We start from the raw sequence: 23,198 nt of genomic DNA on the forward strand, positions 1-23,198 counted from the left end.
TCATTTTTAAGAAGACAGCTTTTTGGTGGAAAATCCAATGTTCTTAATGCTAGGAACTAGCAGATGGCTATTCCCTTGAATTAAACTATTAATGCCAATCCCATTAAAGTGATGGGGTTATTATTTTTCTTCTAGAGGATGAAGATGATCTAGAACAGGGCCAGATAGTAAATATTTTAGGTTTTGTGGGCCATACAATTTCTGTGGCAACATTCGCCTCTTCTCTTAGAGCACAAAAGGCAGCCACAGACAATATGTAAACAGAGGGGTATAGCTGTGTTCCAACTTTAGTTACAAAATTCCTGTGGGCTAGATTTGGTTCAAAGGCCATAGTTTGCTGACTCTCTGATTTAGGATATCATAAAGGTATCACCGAATTCTGGGCTTCCGCACATCCCCTGGTCATACACACCATACTGCTGGCCTCAGTTTTTAATGCAGCTCCAATCCAACAGCTAAGCAAACACAGAAGGTGCCGAATCCAGAAAGCCACGAGGTTATTTGGGCAGACGCTTCACATCCCAACATGGCTATCTAAACCTTGCACTTCTCTCACAATCTTCTTTGGGAAAAAAAGCATTGTTTAAAATATAATCTCCAAGTTTTAAAAATAAACCACCATTCTCCAGAGTAAAGCTACTGATATTTTGATGGGAACGAAGGAAGAGTGCTTCCCAACTCCTAGAAATGCTTTGCAAAAGTGCAACCCAGTGCCGACTTCTTATTTATGTGATCCAATTTGCCTTTTGCTTTCCCACAATGGAGTCAATCATTACCAAAGTTCATCACTGCTCTAAGTCAAAGATCACCTATCGGTACGAATTATCCTCTGTATGACTCCCTCTCTCACCCCGCCGGCATGTCTGGAAATGTAGAGAAGCACTGTCAGAGGCCTACAGAAGGACATTTTTAAACTCTGGGTCTCCATTTGCCAGTACTTGATTAAATGACTCATTCTCAGCCTGAGAGCTCCCACCCTTTACTGTGTGGAACAGGCTGGGAGGGACCTGAAGGTGAAACAAGCCTTTTATTCCTACTACTACTTCTAGAAATGTGGATTTGGGACACTTAGTTGGGTTTGAGGTGAAGTCTCACAGACCTGGGTTTAAGGATGAGTTCATCCTTGGCCAAGTTACTTGACCTCTTTGAGATCCTGAACCTCAGTTTTTCCATATACAAAATGGGTTAATATCTGCTTTATAGGATTGATATATAGTGAGTGGCAAACAGCAGATATTCAATAAATGATAGTTTTCCTCACTCTTTCCATATCTCCCTGAATACCCCAAATTTTGTTTGCTCTATTCTGAAGCAGTTTTGTTTTACGCTCATGCATCTTCCAATGAACTACCTCTGAGTGTAATATAAGTGCACAAATACATAGAAGGCATGTAAGGGGAAAGGTCTCCAAAGAAGAAAAAGCTGATGGTAGGAAAATTAATTGAACAGAGAGAAACAGAATCCCCAGGGTAGTTCAGGGTTAGCAAATTCATTTTGTTTATTTTCTTTGGGAAAAAAAGAGCCTTCAGGTATGGTTTGAGAGCAGAGATCCTGTCCATCTCATCCACCTGTGCCTAGAACGGCTCTTGGCATTTGGTGAGAGTGCAATTAATACTTGTTTTCTCAACTAATAACTGATCATACTTAGATATGATTTGCTTCTGTATTAACCATAAGAAGTTGCTGGAGCTTGGCATTAGGGAAGGAGCAGGGGTTCTAAAGAGAAGGAGCTTTAACACTGAACAAAAATGGTACCATTTACACACTATTTACCTGTAAGTATGCAATTTATGAAATTATTAAATTATGCAAATTCTCCCAAGTGAAAATTGATCTGAAATAAGTCAGGGGAAAGTCCAATGCCTATTCCAGGCCAGTTTCCAGCAGATACTGAACCTTGAGGCCATTCCAACAAGATTCCCTTTAATTTCATTTCCCTTCTGGAAAAAAAAAAAATCCCATTGTTGTTCAGAACTTATGGATATCCACATGGCAGTATGTTCAATGGGATAAAGAGAAGTTATGCTTCCCCAGAAGGTCTCTAAGTATCCTCATGGTTTTCCAAGTACTGGGAAATTACGAGAGAAGATGTGCACTAACACACAATGTAGTTCACATACCTGAAAACATCATCATGTGCTGAAAGTTCCAGGGGATCTTGTGTTTCCGGCCCAGATTCAGGAGGAAGGAGAGGGGATATATGTTGCATGCTCTGGCTACAAAAATTGCTAGCTGTGGATGAGCACAGGGAAACGTTGAGGAAAATGTTGCTGCAATAGGGTGAGAGTTCTTGAGCTTTAAATATTATGTCCTTAAGCTTCTCTATATTAGGACCCAGAAAACAGGAATAAACATGTCAATACATGTATGTCCAACTTGCTTCCAAAATTCATTTTTCAATGTCAGTTCCTGTCCAGAAACAGTAGAGAACTCTGTCTTCTTTGAACATATACTCGGTTTAAAATTGTTAACCCAATACCATTTCAATCACTGTAAATTTTCTCATCATATTTATGCTGCTGATAACTGACTCTACACTCAGTTCTGCTGCAAAATGTGAGGCAGAGACCATTCTGAGGCTGTGGCATCATCCTCTCAAGCAGCACTTTAGAAAGGATAAATGTGCTTCAGCTCACGATTATCATCTTACTTTCCATCAGTTTATACTCCTTAAACCTAGCAAGTTTCACTTATTTTTTTTCTTTTAGTGGATTTAATTTTGAGAGGAACTGCCTGTCTAAATGTATAATACAACTTCTGCTTTAAGAGATGTTTCACTAAACTCCAAGCTTTCTAGGTTAAAAATCTGTGAAAATATTTGTGGTAGTCATCTCTCCTCTTTTGACATCTTGGACTCCTTCCCTGATAGTCTGTCTATTCTAGTTCGTCCTCAAATGGGATGGAGTTATTTGGGAAGAGGGAGCTTCCTTCTAGGATCCAGGTTTCGGATGGAATTTGAAACTTCACTTGACTGCTCAATGAAAAGAGAACAAGAGGTAGGTGCAGGTGCTTAGTTGGACCCTGGCTTCCAGAGAGGAGTCGGCTCTCTTGGCTGTTACAATCGTCTGCCTGTGATCCTAGGGGGCATCTGCCCATTTTCCAGGTGGGAACAAGGACAACAGCTGCTGACTGTCCTTGGGGACATGCGCAGTGGCTCAGTATCCTTTCTGATAGACATCCCTTCCTACTGGGAATGCTTATACCCCAGACCTAGAGCTAGAAAAGCCCTCTGCATTAAAACCGAAGTCTAGATTTCACCTGTCCTTTTACTTACAGGAAAGGGGCTAGCTTATTAAAATAAACTTACATGTGCACAGAGCTTAAGACATTAAAAGCACATCTATCATGTTAATTTCACTTGATCTTTACTATCTTTTTTTCAAAGTCCTCACTGGAAAAAAAGATTTTACCATCTTGCACTGAAAGTATTTCTGAAGTTCTAAATCTTGGCTGTCTTCTGATACATTCTAATGCAGATTAAATATAAAAAATGGATTGACATACTCTTTATATAAATGATTCATAATTTGAGTTAAACATATTTTGAATCTTCAAAAAATGTCATTTTCTTTTAGTTTTTCCCCCTTACTTCCCTCAGTATTTTCCAAACTTTTTATCCTGAACCGTAACATTTAATAAAGGCCCCAATTTCTTAGGATAATTTCCACCCCTAATTAGAATTACTTGTCTGCCTTGAATTTGAGCTTTGCAGTAAACCTGAGGAAATTACTTTAACAATTTAACAGAATAATCACTAAAGGTAAGTAGTTTGTTCTCTTTTCTCATCACCCATTGTTCTGTATTTCAAAGGATACAAAGGCTCCAAGTATGAAAAGAGCATTAAAGATATGATTCTGGAACGTGAACAGCGCCAGGCCCATGTAACAGAAGATGACGTTCTCAGCCAAGAAGTTCATAAATTCAAACAACTGAAAACAAAACAGAAAACAAAACCCATGAATTACGACTCAGCTTTGAGTCCATTTAATTTCTTGTGACTTTATTTGGTGACTGAATGGTCCTCCTGTAACTGGCAAGGCCATCCTTTGGCCTTTTGCTCAGCCTCTGGTGGGGTGCAGGGGCCCTGCCTATCCTGCCAGGTCAGCTGACTCTACCCTGGCTCTCTACCCAGTGACAGATGCTGCAGCCGTGTCAACATCCCACCCTCCTTTCCAACGGCAAGGCTGCCAGAGGTACCTCAGGGTGAGATTAACTGGCATGATCCTCCATGGAACAATTCCTACTAGGATGAAAGAACAGTCCCTGTTACAGAAATTGAAACTACACGATTTGCTTAACGTGTACCATAGTGAACGATGCAAGAATTGTTTAGTAGATACACGTGAGTTCCCAGACCCTGAAGAACTAAATAAAAAAAAGAAAAAAAAAGCTTTAGCTAAATTACCTTCCTCAGGCAGGCAGGAAGGGCAAACCTGGAAAACTTAGAAACCTGTAGTGAGGACGAATGTCGATTATATTTCAAATTAGAATAATCAGTATATTTCAAACTTCAGACAATGCGACTCATTAAACAGACTGACGTAGGTATATCCATTAAATGTCTACAATCTCTAGCTGGTAAAAAGGAAATGATTAATCCCAGGGATCAGTTAATTCAGCAAGAACACAATCAAGACATCACATTCAGTCAGAGGGATAGAGTAATAACATGTTATGCTGAGGGATGGCCCCAAGAGTTATTCTTAGACCATTAACTAAACAATTGAAGTTGAACAAGAAAAACATTCTCCAACTTCCAGATTAGAAGTGAAAGGGAAATGTGTCCAAGGGCTACAGCAAAGGCAGATTTAGAAGAGATTTTAGTTTATGATCCAGACTATTCATTTGGAAGTTCTGAAACTTCTTTCCCAGACCTACATAAATCACCATGTTAGGTAGACGTCTCCGGAGACATTTCTCTTGATTTTTTAAGGACTCATTATTTTTTCATGTAATTTATTTACAGCCCCACAAATAATGCCCAATACCTGTTCACCGACAGCTGACAGAAAGAAAAGCAGAATCTTGTCAGACGCATTATTTAAAACCAGTAATAGAAAGGATGGATTAAAAAAAAATCACAGCTCTTTTGGTACAGGATGGTCTTTCTGCAGGGGTTAGCGATCGTCAATTACCCTGAGTACTCACTTTACATTCTAGGCCAGCCCATCAAAACAAACACCGTCACTCAAATAACCACAGACAGCTTGAAAATACAGGGGGAAATGTAGGAGATGGGGGACACTTTTCTATCTCATTATGTCTTTACTTTTTCAAAAAGTGAGATTTGGCTGCTGTCTTAATCTGCCATAACATGTCAGGCTGCTATAATAAAATACTATAGACTGGGTGCCTTGAACAACAGAAATTTATTTCTCATAGTTCTGGGTCTGGGAAGTCCAAGATCCAGGTGCTGGCTGATTTAGTTCTGGTGACGGTCCTCTTCCTGGTTTGCAAACAGCAGCCTACTTGCTGTATCCTTACATGGCAGAGAGAAAGAGAGATCTTCTCTCTTGTGTGTCTTTTTCTGAAGGCACTAATTCCATTCATGAGCACTTCACCCTCATGACCTAATTACCTCCCAAAGGCCCCACCTCCAAATGCCATCACACTGGGGATTAGGACTTCAACAAATGAATTTGAAGGGGGTTAAGGGGAGACATTCAGTCCAGAGCAGCTATCCAGTTTTTGACATTAATTATCACGTATCAAGGTTAAATTCATAGGGCTTCTCCTTCTCTGGTCCCCACCCCAAGTGTATTTTACTCTAGAGGGGACATTTTGCTGATTAGGATCCATTCAGCCTCTTGTTAGTGGTCATACCCCAATTTGCCTCTGGGGTCCACCTCTTTCCCCACGCTCAGCCCAGCGTGTTTGGTTCAGACATGTGTGTGATGAATTCAGCAGTTATTAGCTGGAGTTAGGACTTCTGATTGTGAGACATTAAAAAAAAAAAGTAAGTTAAGGAAACAAAGGATATGTCTGTACACGTATGAATCCATCGTGTATTAACATATACATATACATATACACATAACTTGTACTCCACTTTACAGACGTTTGACATTCCTATTAAATTTTGTTTTTTACCATGAACATGTTACTTTCATAGCTTAAAAAACTGAATTAAATTATAACAAAAATTTTAAAGTGGAATAAAATACTTCCCAAATGTTTTCCTTCTTTAGCCTTGCTTAAGCTCCAACTCTTCATCTTTTTACTTTCAGGAAGTTATCAAGCATTCTTATCTAATATTTTTCTTATTTTCTTTAAAAGTTGTTCTTGAGTGCAGGAAAATACAAACAACAACCAAAAAAAGCACTTATCTTTTTGTGGAACATCTTTTTCAGTGATCTCTTTATTCACAGATCTATAGATTATATAGACAACATGCATAATGTTACATAAATCTGACTGTATTTTTATATAATTTACTTTAATTAACTCAGTAATATTTCACAAGCCTCTTTCCATGGCAATAAATCTCAGTCTACTGAACAATTTTTAATGGCAGCACAATATCCCTTTGTATCTTCATACCCAATTTTATTTCACTGTATCTATTATTACCCATTATTAGACATTTGGTTGTTCCAGATTTTCCCCTTATAAACTTATAACCTTATAAGCTCAGTGCTGCACTGAGCATCTTTATACAAATCTCTCTCCCTAGCTGAGTGATTACTCCTTAGGTGAAATTCCTAGATCTGGGCTACTTCTGTCAAAGGATATATATTAATTTTTCTTTTTCAACATACTACCAGCCTGCCCTTCAGAAAGATTATACCAATTTACATCTCTAATAATGGTGTAGAGGCCGCCCTTTCCTCACACTCTTGCCAAAATTAATTTTTATCAATTTTAAAAAAACCTTTGACAATCTAATAGACTCACTTATTTTAAATTGTAGATGGTTGTTAGCATTTTAAAAAAGATTCCCTTCATAGCAAGGCAGCAGCACTGATTAGCACTCCTTTGTCTACTTATATCATGTAACAACATTCCTCTGAATGAATAGGCTTCATAATAACTTCCTTCTCAGGGCACTTAATGAAAATGTGTGGGCAAATTCAACTTTGTGTTTCACATGCAAAAATCTCCTGAAGACGTGTTTCAGAAAGAGAATGTACCTTAAGGCCAAGCTGACAGAAGCAACCAATTTGACCATTAAACCTTCATTGCCTGAGTCTGGCCCAGAGTAGTCAATTACTGAGGGAATAGATTTACTGGTCGATTTTGGAAAAAAGAAAAAAGAACAAACTCCACCCCCAAACCAATAATAATAATAAATGTCAAACTAGTTAATTCAGTATTTAATATGAATAACCTCGAATCTACTTCCTTCCCACTCAGGGTCAATGAAAAATAACTTGAGTCAACATTTTATTTATCCAGTACAGTAAGCAACATTTGTTTTATTTCCCTTAATTCACAGTTTGGGAGCCCGTGGAGGGGACCCAGGTTAAAAGTAATATTTGCTTAGCAGAGCTTTTCTTTAGGACAAAAAAGCACGTTTAATAGGGCAAGCAAGACTAGGGAAATATTTAAACTGCATAAGAGGACAATCTGTGTTTAAAAACTCAGAAAGTTCATGGTAACAATTTACATGTTAAACAACATAATCTGGTCAGCAAACCGTGTTCTCTAAAGACTTATTTGATAGTATGTTTTTCAGTTGGTGTTACTTACTGTACTTACTAGAAAGTAAGAAAAAGTCATATCTGTTTTATAAAGTATGTTTATTACTAATTCTGATTGACTTTTTCTCCTATTAGTAAAAGAATGAAACAACCATATTACTGTGGTTCATGTACAGAAATATTACAGCAGTTCACTATACCCTGCTTTACTAATACTAATTAAATTCACATGAACTCCTCAGTATGGCTTTTATTTGACTTAAAGTTTGTTTCAACATATTGACTTTCATTTACTTGGCCAAGTAATGCACTGAAATTCATTTTAATTGGGATGTTAAAGAACCTACAAAACTATAATAAAAGTGAAAGGAAAGAAAGAACTAACTATATTCTTTTATTTTCCCCATAATTTTGTCCTGGGATTAATTTTTTGTTTGTTTGTTAATAAAATTTGCCCTTATTCCTAACTGGGAGCCTTCTTTAGAGAATATCTCAGATTTCATTTTTTTACACATTATTGGGTATAACTATTCTGAACAAACTGGAGTACAAGTAAACAATTTTTATTCCTATATTGGGGGATTTGCAAACAAACATTACAATATATTCTATTAAAATTATAAACTTTTGCTCCTGGGATTCTAATATTTGCTTAGTCCCAAGTCCTGAGGAAATCTGTTCAAGGTGAACCCAATAATTCCTGTGGGCTCTACAGGTAGCATAGGACTTGAATTGTGCTGAAGACCTGTGACCTTTATCACCAGGACATAAGGGATCTGAAAGCTTTGTTGCCAGTCAAGGTCATGGTTCCCAGAGTGAAGCCTCTCCTTACAAAGCCGAAGATCTATAGTTACAAATAAGTACAAGTGCAATCCTTTGAGATCCTCTTCTAGATTTAGGACACTGTCATAATATCAGTATCACTACTTCTAAAATAGTAATAATGCTAATGGGACTCATTTTTTTAGGACTTAACTTGTGCTAGGGAACGAGTTAAAGGCTTTTGCTTACTTTAAACATTTTTAGCAATTCATGTCATTATGAAAAGAAAACTCATAAATTGATAATATTATTTCTCTTTTACAGTTGGGGAAATTGCACTCAACCATAGTAATGCATTTGCCCACGTAAAGCTCAATAAAGGGAAGAACTGAGTTGTCCTGAGTTTCGTCCAAGGCACATGCCACTTCTGCCAGACTAGGCTGCCTCTCCATTAGACAAGATTCAGGTTCAGGGACAGCGAGAAGTTTGTAATAATAGTATTGGTGAATATTTGTAACACATTACAGTCTGCAAAGTATAGTTTCATACATATATACATCCTGTTTGATCATCAGAGCAACTCTTCCCTAGATATCTTCTAGGGAAGATATCTGTGACTCCGACCACATTGTTTTTCAAGTAAAGAAACCCGAAAGGTAAATTTCCTCGTACCCAACTAGTGGATGCAGGGGGTGACTTGAGGTAGGGGATACTTATCCCCCCGCAATGTCTATTACCATCTGCTCACCCAAGCTGATTCTTCCAACACTTTCCCTCCTCTCAAAGTACAAAAAGTAAAAACAAAGGTCTTGCCATGCATTTGTAACTTCAAGACAAATCTCCTTCCCATTCACCCCTTTCCCCTTAGAGAAATTCTGGACTTTTCACTGTGCCTTATATAATGATTGTATATGGTTTTATATGTATATTACGATACATATATATATCTTGATATCTCTATGTATCTAGGTATCTATCTATGGCCTAAAATAAGACAAACTTCATGCAATGTCTCTGCCCCATTTGCAGGAGATGGACTCCAAATCCAAGATCAGATTCTTCAAGGTTAGGACTATACAGGCCCTGAAGTAAAGGAGGTTCAGAGAGCTCCTTTACTGAGCTAACCAAGCTGGTGCAAATGATTTTCAATACTTGATTTGGGTATTTTGAGCATGGCGGCTATCTCCCGCGTGGTATAACATCGATTGCTCTCAAGTAATGTCTCGATTTTGTCGCGATCAACTTCAACTGGTCTACCCAACCATGGAGCATCATCGAGCGAGAAATCTCCAGTGCGAAACTTTGCAAACCACTTTGGACACGTTCAATCAGTCACAGCACCTTCTCCATACACTGCACAAATCTTTTTTTGCATCTCAGTTGCGTTTTTACCTTTCTTGAAATAGGAAAGCATAATATGCTGAAAGTGTTGCTATTTTTCTTCCACCTTCAATATTAAAATGGCTACACAAAAATTCACCAATTTTGATGTCTTTTTAAAATGCATGCTGTCACATACAATCTAACAAAATTGACATGATATGACAGCTGTCACATACAATCTAACAAAATTGTTTCGAATGAAGTTAAAGACAGCTAAGTGCTACTAGAGCCATCTTACAGAAAAAAAAAACAAATGAAACTTTTGGCCCACTCAATATTTCTTTGTTTGAGAATTCTTGGGTTCCTTATGCACTCCTGGCTGCTACCCAGCTCTCTCCCATCCCCTGCATCTTTCATTGTTTTCTTTTAAACTTAATTAGACTTTTTAAAAACATGAGAATTTCAAAAGCACAGCCTATAAAAACACAACAGAACACATTTTATGAAGATGAATAGGCATCATTAAGTAAGTAAAGCTAATATAGGAAATAAATGTAGTTACAGCTACAAGGAACTGAGCTTCATTAAACCGAATACATACTATAGCCAGATTTTCTTGAAATCCTTAAGCTTATAACTTAAGGGGAAGGTTATTTTCTATGAATTTGCTAAATTACTTTAGCCAGTAAACACTGATAATAGTGTTCTTATTTCTGGAGGTTTTCCAGTTTTGATTCTTCCTTTTTGGGGGGCTATTAAGGTAAAAGTGTAGAGTTTTGTAAGGTTGCATTTAAGTTAATACACTATTACGTTAAGAATAACTTCTCAAGTCTGCAACTTCAAAGTTCTTATTATCATGATATTGATCAGGAATATTGGTTCACCAAATAAGACTGGCCTTAGATCTATTTTGATGAATTTAAACACATACACACACACACATGCACATACACAGGCACACCAGAATATAGGAACACAAATTTCAAAGGTAGAGTCACCTTGTGATGTATGTAGTCCAGACACCTAGCCAATGCTTGATTGCTCCAACACTCTTGTTAACGGTCTCTCCAGCTTATAACTGAACACAGCCAAAGGCAGAAACCTCACCACTTACCAAGGAAGCAAATGGCATTTTTAGACATCTGTAACTGTAAGAAAATCTTTCCTTATGTTGAGCTGAAATTTCATTCTCTATCACTTTCAACTACTCCTACTTCTACTACTTTAGCTCATAAAAAAAATAAGTCAAGTAGGGTATCATTTTATTCCATACTGCTTTGCTCTAACAGCAGAAAGGGGATTTCCATCAGAAGAGTTGCAGTTTAGGCAATTTTACAGTGTAGGCAGCAAATGCCATTTTTCATCCTACAGTCTTGTTAGTCTTGAAAGTAAACATTTTGCTAGGAGTTTGTGGTTGGCATGTGGAGCCTCTAGTCTAGAATACCTGCAAAGGCTTGGGGGGCTAGAGTAACCAGAATTATGTTCAAATAAGTGTTCTCCAGAAGGATCTTCTCAGCAAATCTAATAATACTGGCCTTTAGGGAAAAAAAAAAAAAAAGGAGAGGGCATAACATAATTTCTCCATGGTTTGGCCAACAAATAAATTAGCTAGTTGAAACAATATATTTTCTTTGAAGAAATTAAAACTTTAAAAAAATCTCTTAATGAAAAAACCAAGAGAAACATCGATATTGTTAGGCATTGGTATAAAAAAATTCACACTTCACACATTATCAAAAATTTTAAAGGTCATTTTCATTTAGCTATTTTCATTTCATTTTCATTTAGCTATTCTTAATCTGTTTTCTTATTCATCTTGTGTGTCTTTTTATCTTTATAATTAGCCTATGCTGAATTCTTTCTTGAGCGGGAGTGTGAAGAATGTACACAAAAAGGAAGATTTCTAATGATGTCATTTCTTTAGGTCTCTGAGTTGAATACCAATACCCCAGCCCTTGCCACTGATCTGAGTGACAACCACCCACAACATGGCTGAGGATATATTGCTCCATCCACCCTGAGAATATTGTGCTCTTTCTACATGAAGATTTGGCACTGGCAACATACAGTATACTGAGCCCCAAACACTGTGAGCTGTGTTCGACTTCTTCCTGCCATCCCATTTCCTTGATGAAAGTGTTACAAATGCCTAGGATTAAGGACATTACTCAGTGTTGTTTTATGATCAGCTATTTCACAATGTAATGCATAGAATATCAGGACAAATGCAAAACACTAGAACCAAACCAGTATTCACTGAGAAAGGCTTTGCCTCAGTATTTCAGATTGAGAAGTTGAAGCATGTGTTTGGAATAACACTTAGTTGTAAAGCTAGCTTGAAAATTTCCAGAGATTCTTTGCTTCATGTTATGTTACACCTAATAAACACTGGCATTTATGTTAGTGCATCTATCATGTTTGAATTCCTTTGATAAACTTTCTGAATGAGATAATTTTGAATAATTTACTGTAATGGTACGACAGTAACCAGAACTTCTCAGAAAAAACTATTTTACCACCCTTACCCCATCTCCTATTTTTGAGGGAAAGTAATTTGAAGACTAATCCAACTGATTTGCTATCTAACCTGACCAAACTCTTTGTTCAACTTTTCCTTTTGCTTTGAGGTCATCTCTTGTACAATACATGGAGGAAGGCTTTTCACAATTTAGAGTGTAAAGAGGTATATATTTTTTCTTATGTATTTCAATCTGATTTTAAGTCTGATACAAGTATATAACACAACTTTACATTATACGTAAATAGTAATATTCAAACTCTTAATTTTTTGTTTTCTAGATGGTTAAAGAGTTCATTGATTTGACTGACAAAGAAAATATCACAGTGAAGGGTTAAAAAGCATTTTAATTAGGAAGAAGATTTTGAATTCAATTTCTGAACTATGGTGGATTAGATTATGGAAAGGCATTCAATAGAAGGTTTGAAGCTTAGAGTAGAACATTGTGCTAAACATGATAAGAAATTGGAACATGTGAAAGAGTCTTTATAAATCAGAGAAATCAATGAAAATGAGACAAAAATATATGACAATTGAATAACGCCATGTAATTAGAAAACAGCTGCAAATGATTTTTATGAAGGCACGAATATCACTAAATCAATAGCTGATGAAACTTAAGTTTGCTTGCCTTGTTTCTTTGTAATGGAGAGTTAAAATGTAGTGAATGTAGATTGTCAGTGCTTGTACTGAACTCCAGAAAACTCTTATTTTACACCGATTAACTTTGTTGAGCTTCTTTTTCAGCAAGATTTATAAAGCCCCCCTCCCTGAAGCCTCTTTGTATTGAAGCTACTACACACCCTTGACAATATAAGTAAAATGTCAAAAACTATGAATGATTGCAGTACGTGCATTTCTCTTTGTTTCCAAGGAAGGCAATTATATTTTCACGTAAAAAACCAGGCATGCCTAAATCAATTCTGTATGAGAGTTTTAGCTTTGACTTACTTTGGTGGTTTGGAGCTAATTTTATTTTTGTTCCAAACTCTTTGGGTATTTCAGAGTTACCACACAAAGATCCCTCAGAAAGTTCTCTTGGGCTACATGTGTATTTTCGATGATGTTCAGAATGAGTTTGTATGCAAAACAAATCAAATACCGAGGGAAAGATTCAGCTGTAGATATGCACTAGAAGATCTTAATCAGTCTCTACTCTCTAGTTTAACCCTCCATTCCTTCTTACCACATAAATTTTTAGGCTTAATGAGAGTCAGTTCCACTTGTTCCAAAGTCTGTTTATCTTTGCTTTAAATTGGTATTTGTAATTGCTAATTTAACTACGTAGATTAAGTGTGACTATGAAAGAAAGAGTTGATGTTTTTCAAAACTAAGTTAAATATGTAGAAAAAACTTGGTAAAATTTAGTTGCATAGAAAATGATACTAAATTAGTGGTGAGCGGGACAACTATAAAACGTTTAAATACAGAAAAATTCTTAACGTATATGCTTTGCTGATGTCTTTAATTCTTGGCTCTGAACTAAAGACACAGAAATAGAAACTGGAAGTTCTGGTAGATATATTTTGGGTGTGCTTTGCGCAAGAAAGGCATCCTAGAACCCTAAGATTCAAAGAAAAAGCATTGAATCTTTATCAAAAGATTGGCAAATTAATATGCATTTATGTAAGTGATGATTAAATGTTGGAGGCATTTGTGTCATTTTAAAATGATTCCTTGCTTTAACTGACTTTTCCATTAATTGACTGATGCTAATTTTGTTTTAGATAAAAGTGGTGCCTGTTTTTCTCTCTTTTAACACTTTTTTGTATTTAATATTTCCATTTGATTATTTTTTCCAACCTCTTGTACCTGTTCCAAATGACTAATATTCTTCTTTATCTCTTTAAGGATACTAATTATGCGTATTTTAAATTGTTGGCTTACCGTTTCCAATAGTTTTGCTTCTTGTGGTCTATGTCCAGATTTTGGTCTCTGTTTTAAGTGGTTGTGCTTTTTTGGGCATTTTGTTATTTTGGCCTGTGAGCCCATATCTTCCTGGGGTCCATCCTGTCTGCCAATGTTATGAGGAAATGTTACGAGGGACACACACTAGAGTTCCTTCAGTGAATTTTAGGAGATGCGCGGGGATGAGCTCCAGGGTGGAGGAAGCCCTCAGCACCATCAAACTTTTGATCACCCCCCAAAACTGAATTGGTTTCACTCCTCTGGCAATTCGTCTGTCAGGGATTCACCCTTAAACCCTTAGAACATAGCAACACTGGGAAGAGGCAGAGTCTCTCTAGGTCATTTTCCATCATCCTGAGGGTTTGGAGGCACAGGAGATGGAGGACAGAGGATGCTCAAAGGCAGGGCAACTGGTCATCCTGCACTTTTATCAACTTCTTCACTGCCCAGATGCTACTTCCAGGGCTACCACGATGGATGCTCTAGGCTATTGCAATGAGGCGGGCGAAGATCACTCCAAAACAATAAGGGCAAGAGGCAGATGCAGAAGTTAAAATCTCTAACTGATTCTCTCTTCCGACTCCTGCTTTCGCTGCTGTGCAGGTGTGGCCATCCTTCATACCACTTTGACCACCTCTGGCCTCTCCAGGTGTTCTTATAGTTTTTATTACTTGCTTGGTTCCATGTTTTCTCCCAATCATGTAGTTTCTCCAGGTTTCATTTGGGAAGAAGGAGCCAGCAGCTGAAGCTAGTTTGCTATTTTGTCATCACTGAGTTTTGTATTATTTTTAAAGTTAAAGTTGCTGATTGAGAATGATAAATGGTATTGAAGTGTTCTCCTCCATAGGGGTTTCTGAGTTTAATTTGAGTCAAACTACTGAAAATCCTGCTCGAGGCAAAACTGGGGATATGAGGTCGTCTATGGCCTATGCCCTCGGCCTCTCTGCGTGCGGAACTTCCTCCCTTTCCATGGGTGAGGAAATCATATATTTCAGACTTTTGAGGACCGACCTATTTTCAGACACTTTGTTCTTTTGTCCCCATCTAAGTACTATTGTGCTTTTCTATCCTCTATTCTATTTTTGGTTTGGAAAACAAAGTTACTGTACCCCAAGAGATTTCATTCCTTGTACCCCTTATACTTCAGACGCCAAATATCCTAGAATTTTGACTTCTGGAAAATCAAACCAAAAATTCAGAAAAATAGATAAGTCACAAACAAGCAATTTCTTAAAGAAAATATACAGAGCTTCCCTGGTGGTGCAGTGGTTGAGAGTCCGCCTGCCGGTGCAGGGGACGCGGGTTCGAGCCCTGGTCCGGGAGGATCCCACATGCCGCAGAGCAGCTAGGCCCGTGCGCCACAACTGCTGAGCCTGCTCTCTAGAGCCCGTGAGCCACAGCTCCTGAGCCCATGCGCCTAGAGCCTGTGCTCCACAACGGGAGAGGCCACCGCAATGAGAGGTCCGTGCACCGCCATGAATAGTAGCCCCTGCTCGCCGCAACTAGAGAAAGCCCGAGCACAGCAATGAAGACCCAAATAAACGTAGCCAAAAATAAATAAAATAAATAAATTTTAAGAAGATATACAGATGACCCCAAAACTAATCTGTAAGTTTCAGAAGGGCGCCTAGCACACTTGTTGTGTTTGTCACTGAACACCAACTCCCAGCAGAGAGCTTAGCATATCATAATGCTCAATAAATATCTACTGAATAAACAAAGTGAATAAAAAGGGAACTCTAAGGAATTGCCTGTGTCACTGTAAGTTTGCACAATCTTCCTTCATGGAAATTTAGGAAAAATATAATAAAATTTATAAGACGTAAAACCTTGATCTGAACAATTCTACTTCTTGGAATTTTTCCTAAGCAAATAATGTGACAAGTATACAGAGATTACATCAAGATGTTCATTCCTTAAAATAAAAAGATATGGAAGACAACCAAAACATACATCAAAAGAAGAATACTTAAACAATTTAAAAGCGATTACACTTCTGAAGGTTCACTGCCATGTATGATGTTTCCTATGGCTTTTTACCAGACACATTTTATCAGATAAAGGAAATTCTTCCCTTCTATACTTTGCCAGGAATTTTTTAAATAAATATTTGTTGAATCTTTCATATCCAATGCTTTTTTTAAATCTACTGAGATATTTTCTTTTCATTTGTTTATGTGGTAAATTATACTTACAATATTTTAATATTAGAGCATACTTACATTCCTGGGACAAACCCAGCTCAGTCATAACGTACTTTTGTTTTACACTGATGAATTTGGATTGCTGATATTGCTTTCACAATCTTTGTATCAATGTCCATAAGTGAGATTGGCATACACGTTTCATTTTTATTACTGCCATTGACTGGTTTTTATTTCAGGAGTATTATAATAGTGTCATTAAATGACTTGGGAAGCATTCCTCCTTTATCTGTTTTCTTAAAAGGTAAGTATAAAATTGAATGATCTGTTTCTTGAAAGTTAGATAGAACTCACCTATGAAACAATCTGGGCCTTGTTTTTTTTTTTTTGGTGAATGGATTTTTAGCAACTGATTCAATTTCTTTAATGATGATAGGTCTACTTAATTCTTTTTCCCCTTCAGACAGTTTTTTTTTTTTTCGAGTATCACAATGTTTACTGACAGATACAAGTATATAAAATCAGGGCATGAACATGACTTGATAAATTAAGTAGACTTAATTTCAATACTATAATAAGAGGGACCAATTCAAATTCTCACCATTTGTTTCACACCCACAAAGACCACTTCAAGGGCATTTATGATCTCTCAAAACTGACCAGTTTTGTGCAAGTAAACCATGTTTCTTTTAAAAGGACTTGTGCACTTGCCCAGGCTCAAGGATATTAAAATCTAGCAAATAAAGCCCATTACTAGAGGTAGAAATACAGGCAATATACTATTACGGCAGCAACCATCAATTACAGTTAAGAATTTTTCTGTAACAACCAGATGGATAATCAAATATTGCAACAACTCAAGTATTACTGAGCAGAGTGCATTTCTACAGTATTCAGTGTTGCTATTCAGTTTTCTAACTTAAAACAGCCTATGATAACTGGCAGCAAAGAAGGTCCTTGCAATAGACTGCCTCTGCTTGAGAACTTGATGTAATTATTGCATGCTGCTAATATACTATCTAAACATTAAAGATACTCCTAAAATATTTGACGGTAGACTATGATTAAGACATTACACTACAAAAAGACCTTATGCAGAAAGAAATCCTAACTGACGTGCTTCTGCTTTAAATATTGTGAAAATGCTACAGCAGAATGAATTTTCGTAGTGGTTAGGTCAAATGGAGTTACATCATAGCAACAGTATGTTTTGCATGATTTAAGGCTTTGGCTGGTTTTTTTAGTCAGCTTCTTCCTCTGATTCTTCTTAGGCAGTTTCTAGCCAGGTTAGCCACTGATTCACCTGGAACAAAGCTTTGCGTTTCCCTGGAAACTCATGGGTTATATCTTCTTTCCAAGCCAAGAAAGCTTCTTCTTCAATAATCTCCATGTCATAGAAGTGAACAAAAAAGTGAAGTAACATGGCTTTCGGGAAGTTGCTATTGTAGCAGTGTACCTGAAGAGCACAGAGGGCACTGACTTGTAGATCAACGTGATCATGAAGGAATTTCTGCATTACTGGCTTGGAGGAAAGAAACAGTTGTTTTTCCTGCTCTAAGTATTCTTTGGAAGGAGCAGAGGAAGAATCTGTTTCATCACTGGGTGGGTTTACTTCACTAGAAACGGTACTGTAAGAAGCTAGTCGTTAAGATGTTCACAAATCCTTTATCTACATGAAGTTTGGGAGAGATGTTATCTTTAATCCACTTATATATGGTTTGAGGAGATGGATCCAACTTTATTTAGCTTTAACAGTTCCTTCTCCAATTGGAGGAGTGGGAGTAAGAAACTGTCCCTTTCCTTCCAAGATCTCCAATATGCGGTCCTTATTCTGATCAATTTCTGGGAGCATTTTTTGCATATTGACTTGCTTTGTTGGAAAAGCTCTGTTGACCATTCTCGATCTTGTAATTTAGTTAAATGCTGAAGACAAAGTAAGAAGAGAGGAAAACGGGTGCCACTTTCCAGTGGTTGAGCTAGTTCTGAAATGCTCACCAGCGCCAAAATGATAGCATGAGCTGCAAACTGTGCTAAATATGATTTCACCAAGGGGATGTGAACCTCCAGTTTGGGGCACTGGTCCAGTACATTCAGGAAAGCCTGCATGAAGTTGTCACTTGTGGTTATCCCTTTCTGTTTGAGGAAACTGATCAAAGAACTTGCTTTTTCTTTATCTTCATCACTTCTCTCTAGTGACAGGATGATTACTTTGCTTAACATCTCGGGGAGAAAATGTTTAGGAGCCCTCATCTCTCTTACACCATTGACAGCTTCGTTTACATTTCCACTATTCAAATATTCGGTTACAACAGTTTCGGTTAATTTAAGCAGCTCTTCCTTTGATGGTGGTGGCTTTTTACTGGTCTTGGCAGGCTTTTCCTGAATAAGTGGTGGATTAGTTTTGAGACCAAGCTGAGGTGTCTGTCCCAGAGGTGGTGTCTGAGTGCGTGGTGGTTGTGCACTATAGGAGGAATCACAGTTATCTGGCACTGGATTTTTATTCATTAGGAAAGACTGAGCAGGCCTCAGGCTAATCTCATCTGCATTAAGCTGTCCTTAGAAAACCGAGGTGGTATATCCTTCGACTGTCCTTGCAGCTGGGATAAGAGTCCCTGACTCTCATTACGGTAGAGCTGGCTTAACCCCTGGTTTTCATAAACTTGCCTCCCATCTCCCCAAACTGCGATTGTGTGGGAGGCATGATGTGTCCCCCGTGGCCACTGAAGAGTTGATTTGAACGATGACGCCCCAGGGTGGGTGAAAATCTATCCTGGATAACTCCTGGACCAGTACCAACTCCACTACCTGGCATTTGTCCAAACATATCAGCAAGTCCTCCAAGTGCATCCCTATCCATTTTCATCCTGGGTGGCATGAACCGTCCCTCCAACAAGAAGTCAATTCTCATCCCTTGAGCCACAGGAGCAGGAATAAACACTCCTAGATCTTTTAATGCATCTTGACGGATTTGATTGATCATCTTTAGTCCATTGTCAAGAAAAGCCTTGCGAGGAACTCAGCGGTGTTCTCTCAACTCTACAGTATCCTGCAGCGGCAATTCCTTACTTAACATCAAGGAGCATATTTGGACAAAGTACTGATCCATTAAGGACTTGGCTCATTCATGGTCTAACCTAGGTCCCACTGTCCTCATTACCTGACAGAGGCACTCTAAATCCTCTCCCATATCTTTGAGTTGGAATCTCTTCTTTTTTTCCAAAAGTGTTTTGATGCACATATAAGGATAGATTCATGAATAAGATCAAGCTTTCCAAGTTCTCCAGTGAATTTGATGTTCCCCAACATCTTGATCTTAGCAATGGCTCTCTGTTCCTCCTCCGCGGGGAGGAGGGGATTTTCATGCTTATCACAGACATCAACGTTTCTGGCTCGGTTGTCAAATTCATCTTGTAATTTGGAAATTAGGAGGTGTCTGAATGTTGTGCTTTGCTTCTGTCCTGGTTGACCCTCTGCTGCTGGACCATCAACGTTTGGTGCGTCTTCTGCCAATCGCAGACATAGCTGAGCATACAGTGAGCTATATTTTGGCTCTTCTAGGGCTTTGTCCACCGTCAGCAGTATGACCCCTTTAAGGATGAGTTTAGGCTCTACACCCACATTGAGGAACTCAAGGCATAGCTTGTCGAACTTCTCAGGAGTAAGCTTATTCAGTATGCCTCTTAACTTTCCTGAAGATTGCATCATGTCGTTCTTTTTCATTTGCAGAGTTGTTTGCTGCGGAGTTGTCATCTCGTCTAGTGCCTGATGCAGGAATCCATTTCTGAGCGTTTTGCCCTGGGGTTTTTCCCAGGAACTGGCTGTTGCCAGCAGTCTTGGGGTAGTGCTGAGGTGCACCTTTACTTCTCCTCCGCCCGAAGAAGCACTGAAACGAGAAGCAGCCGCTTCTACCATCGCACTCTCCACTTTGGCAGCTTGACAATGAAGAATCTTCAAAAGAATAATATTAATGGATGGGGTGGGGAGAGAAGGGGATGGAAGAAATGAAAACCCTTCACCGAGAACTCAGCAGCTGCCACTGCAGCTGTCTCCTCAGGATCCGGTCTTCCGGGACGGGGAAGGGAGGGGGAGGGGAACGGAAAACAAAAAACGGGGAGCCCCTTCAAACAGTTTTGGTAAGTTATATGGTTCTAGGAGATTGTTCTTTTCACCTAAGTTTTTAGATTTATTTGCATCGATTGTGCATGACATCGTCTTATCTTTTTAACCTCCACAGCACCTATGGTAATGTTCTCCTTTTCTTTTTTAACATTGTTAATTTTGGGGTTTTTTTGCCTCATCCAGATGGTCCATTTTATTGTTTTTTTTCAAAGAAACAATTTTTGGCTTTGTTGATCCTCTCTATTGTAGTTTTGCTTTCCATTTCTTTTCTTTCCTTTTTACTGCTTTTACCTTTATTTTTTACTTAATTTTGTTCTTCGGACTTGTTCTGCTTGTTCCTTTTCTTAACTCTTAAGCTGATATTTTTACTCATTAAATTTAACTTCTTTGTAGTTTTTTTTTTTTTGCGGTACGTGGGCCTCTCACTGTTGTGGCCTCTCCCATTGCGGAGCACAGGCTCCGGACGCGCAGGCTCAGCGGCCATGGCTCACGGCTAGCCCCTTTGTAGTTTTTAACATAAACATTAAAGGATATAAATGCTCTAATTTCATTTCAATACTACATTTAATTAGCTGCAAATTTTGATGTGCAGCTTTAATTGTATTTCTTTGGTAAAATTAAATACAATTAAACAAACAATACATAAATATGCTTAGAAATAATTAGAACATTTCAAATGATAGAGTCCCCTTTGACTATTCCTCCTGGTCCCTCCCACATCCATCCCATGTAGTCTATTTTTTATCTAGAAAGGTATTCCCATTAAAATATATTTTTTGTACATGTTTTTCAAAAACAGTATTATTTTGAAAATATGCTGAAGGAAAATATAGTATCATTTTAGAAATTTGCTGGTTGTAGGTTTACATATGACTAATTTAATAGATACTACAAAATAGCCCTCTAAATTAGAATATTTTTTACCTTTTCATGAGCAGTTTATTGGAATATCTAGTTCCCTAAAACCTTAAAACACCTAGCCTGGTCAACTTTTAAAAATTTTGTCAATCTTATGAATATTATATTATTATCGTTTTATTTGTAGCCCTGATTAATAGAGAGTTTGGGCAACTTCTCATGTTTATTGACCAATTGGAATTACTGTTCAATGAATAGCCTATCTTTTTCTTTAACCATTTTCTTTAGATTTTTGTTTAAAATTATTCTTGTTATATATTGAGTAGACAATGTGGAATACTTATAACTATGAAATATAAAAATAGATAATATAACATATGTCTACACATTCCCCATACTGTTAAAGAAAAAGAACATGGCCTTTATACTTCAGAATTGCTCTCTGCTCCTCTGATCCCATCCCTTCCTTTCTGTCTGTGTGGTAATCACTATCCTAAATTTTGTGTACCTTATGGCCTTGTTCTTTATACTTTTTCTGCAAATCTTAATATCTCTAAACAATATATTATTTTGTTGTTATGTTTTTCAAATTTATATAAATGAAATCACATTGAATATATTGCTCAATATTTTGTTTTTGAGATTCATCGTGTTGTTTTGCTAGAGTTCTGATTCATTCATTTTCCCAGCTGTATGATATAAGAAATGGAAATGCAGTTACCCATTCTACTGTTGATGAACATTTGGGTTGTTTCCAGTTCTTTGCTTTTATAAACGGTGGAGCTTTGACTATTCTTGTACCTGTCTCCTGATGCAGGTATGAAGCACTTAACCAGAGAGTATCTACTTGGAGTAGAACTACTAGGTCAGAAGGGACATCGATCTTTTGCTTTATGGGTACTGTCAAATTGCTTCTCAAATTTACCCTCCCACCAGCAATGTGTAAATGTTCCAGTTGCTCCACACTCTTGCCCAAACTAGGCATTCACTGATTCATTCATTCATTTATACATTCACTCAACAAAAAGTTATTGAGGACTTACTATGTACCAGCCACTATTCTAGGTGCTGGAAATGCAGTAGTGAACACAACTGACAAAAACACTTGCCTTTTGGAACTTCAATTCTGTAGAGGAGACATTAAACAAGATAAACAACTAAAATATATAGCATATTAGTGATATGAACTAAGGTTAAAAAAATAAAGCAGGAAGAGAGATATAAAATAGCAAGGTTTTTCTTCCCTTCCAAGGAGTTCACTCTGCTGCCAGGGAGATGAGAGCCACAGCTGTTAGACAGAAGTCCTGATACTCTTCCCTGCAAGAATGAAGGCTAGAGTTAACGAACCTCCCTCCCCCCAGGAGAGGGCAAAACCTGATGGAGAAATACTGAGAGTGAAAGTGCAGAGGTCAGAAATGATCTGACGTGCCACGTGGCCAAGACAGGAAGCTAAGTAGGAAAAAGTGGGGTTATTCAGTGTGTTGGCTGAACCACCCCCTTCTTCTCACTGACTTTGTCCCAAAAATTTCAATAGCTCCGGATTATTTTTGGCTTTTGGTTTCCCTTCACTGGAGGCTGAAAAATAATTATCAAGGTGGATGTTGAAATTTTAGATAGTGTCCAATGAAACTATTACTGACTTAAAGTAAAGACAAAGTAAAGATCTAAAAAAAAAGTGAAGATGCAAGCCAGGTAGACATTTGGGAGAGAGACAGCCCGATTAGAGATAGCAGCAACACAAAGGCTCTGAAGAATATCAAGGAACCCAGTGTGGTTGGAACAGAGAAGTAGAATGCAAGAGATCAGAATGAGATCCATGAACACGGTGCTCTAGGAACTTGAAGGACTTAGTGAAGGATTTTGGCTTTTACTGGGGAAGATGAGAGGCACTGGAGGGTTTTGAGCAACAGAGTGACATGGTTCTGA

General features: G+C 37.8%; 1 protein-coding gene and 1 pseudogene across 3 annotated transcripts in view; both read right to left on the reverse strand.

Moving 5' to 3' along the window:
* The window catches only part of SLC9A9 (solute carrier family 9 member A9), a 537,427-nt gene that overhangs the window by 209,953 nt on the left and 304,276 nt on the right, over positions 1-23,198 (reverse strand). For all 3 annotated transcript variants that reach the window (XR_003429705.1, XR_003429706.1, XM_027091611.1), the window contains exons 10-11: positions 3,816-3,929; positions 2,121-2,232 (exon numbers count right to left, since the gene is read on the reverse strand). Coding sequence is in view for 1 of the 3 variants with exons in the window: in XM_027091611.1 (XP_026947412.1) it covers positions 2,121-2,232; positions 3,816-3,929 (226 nt within the window). In the remaining 2 variants the exon portion in view is untranslated. The remainder of the gene's footprint in view (positions 1-2,120; positions 2,233-3,815; positions 3,930-23,198) is intronic.
* On the reverse strand, positions 16,764-21,839 carry LOC113612046 (eukaryotic translation initiation factor 4 gamma 2 pseudogene; annotated as a pseudogene).

The sequence above is a fragment of the Aethalodelphis obliquidens genome, unplaced genomic scaffold (genome assembly GCF_003676395.1).
Source record: "Aethalodelphis obliquidens isolate GAN/ISIS:26980383/991018 unplaced genomic scaffold, ASM367639v1 scaffold72, whole genome shotgun sequence".
NCBI lineage: Eukaryota > Metazoa > Chordata > Mammalia > Artiodactyla > Delphinidae > Aethalodelphis > Aethalodelphis obliquidens.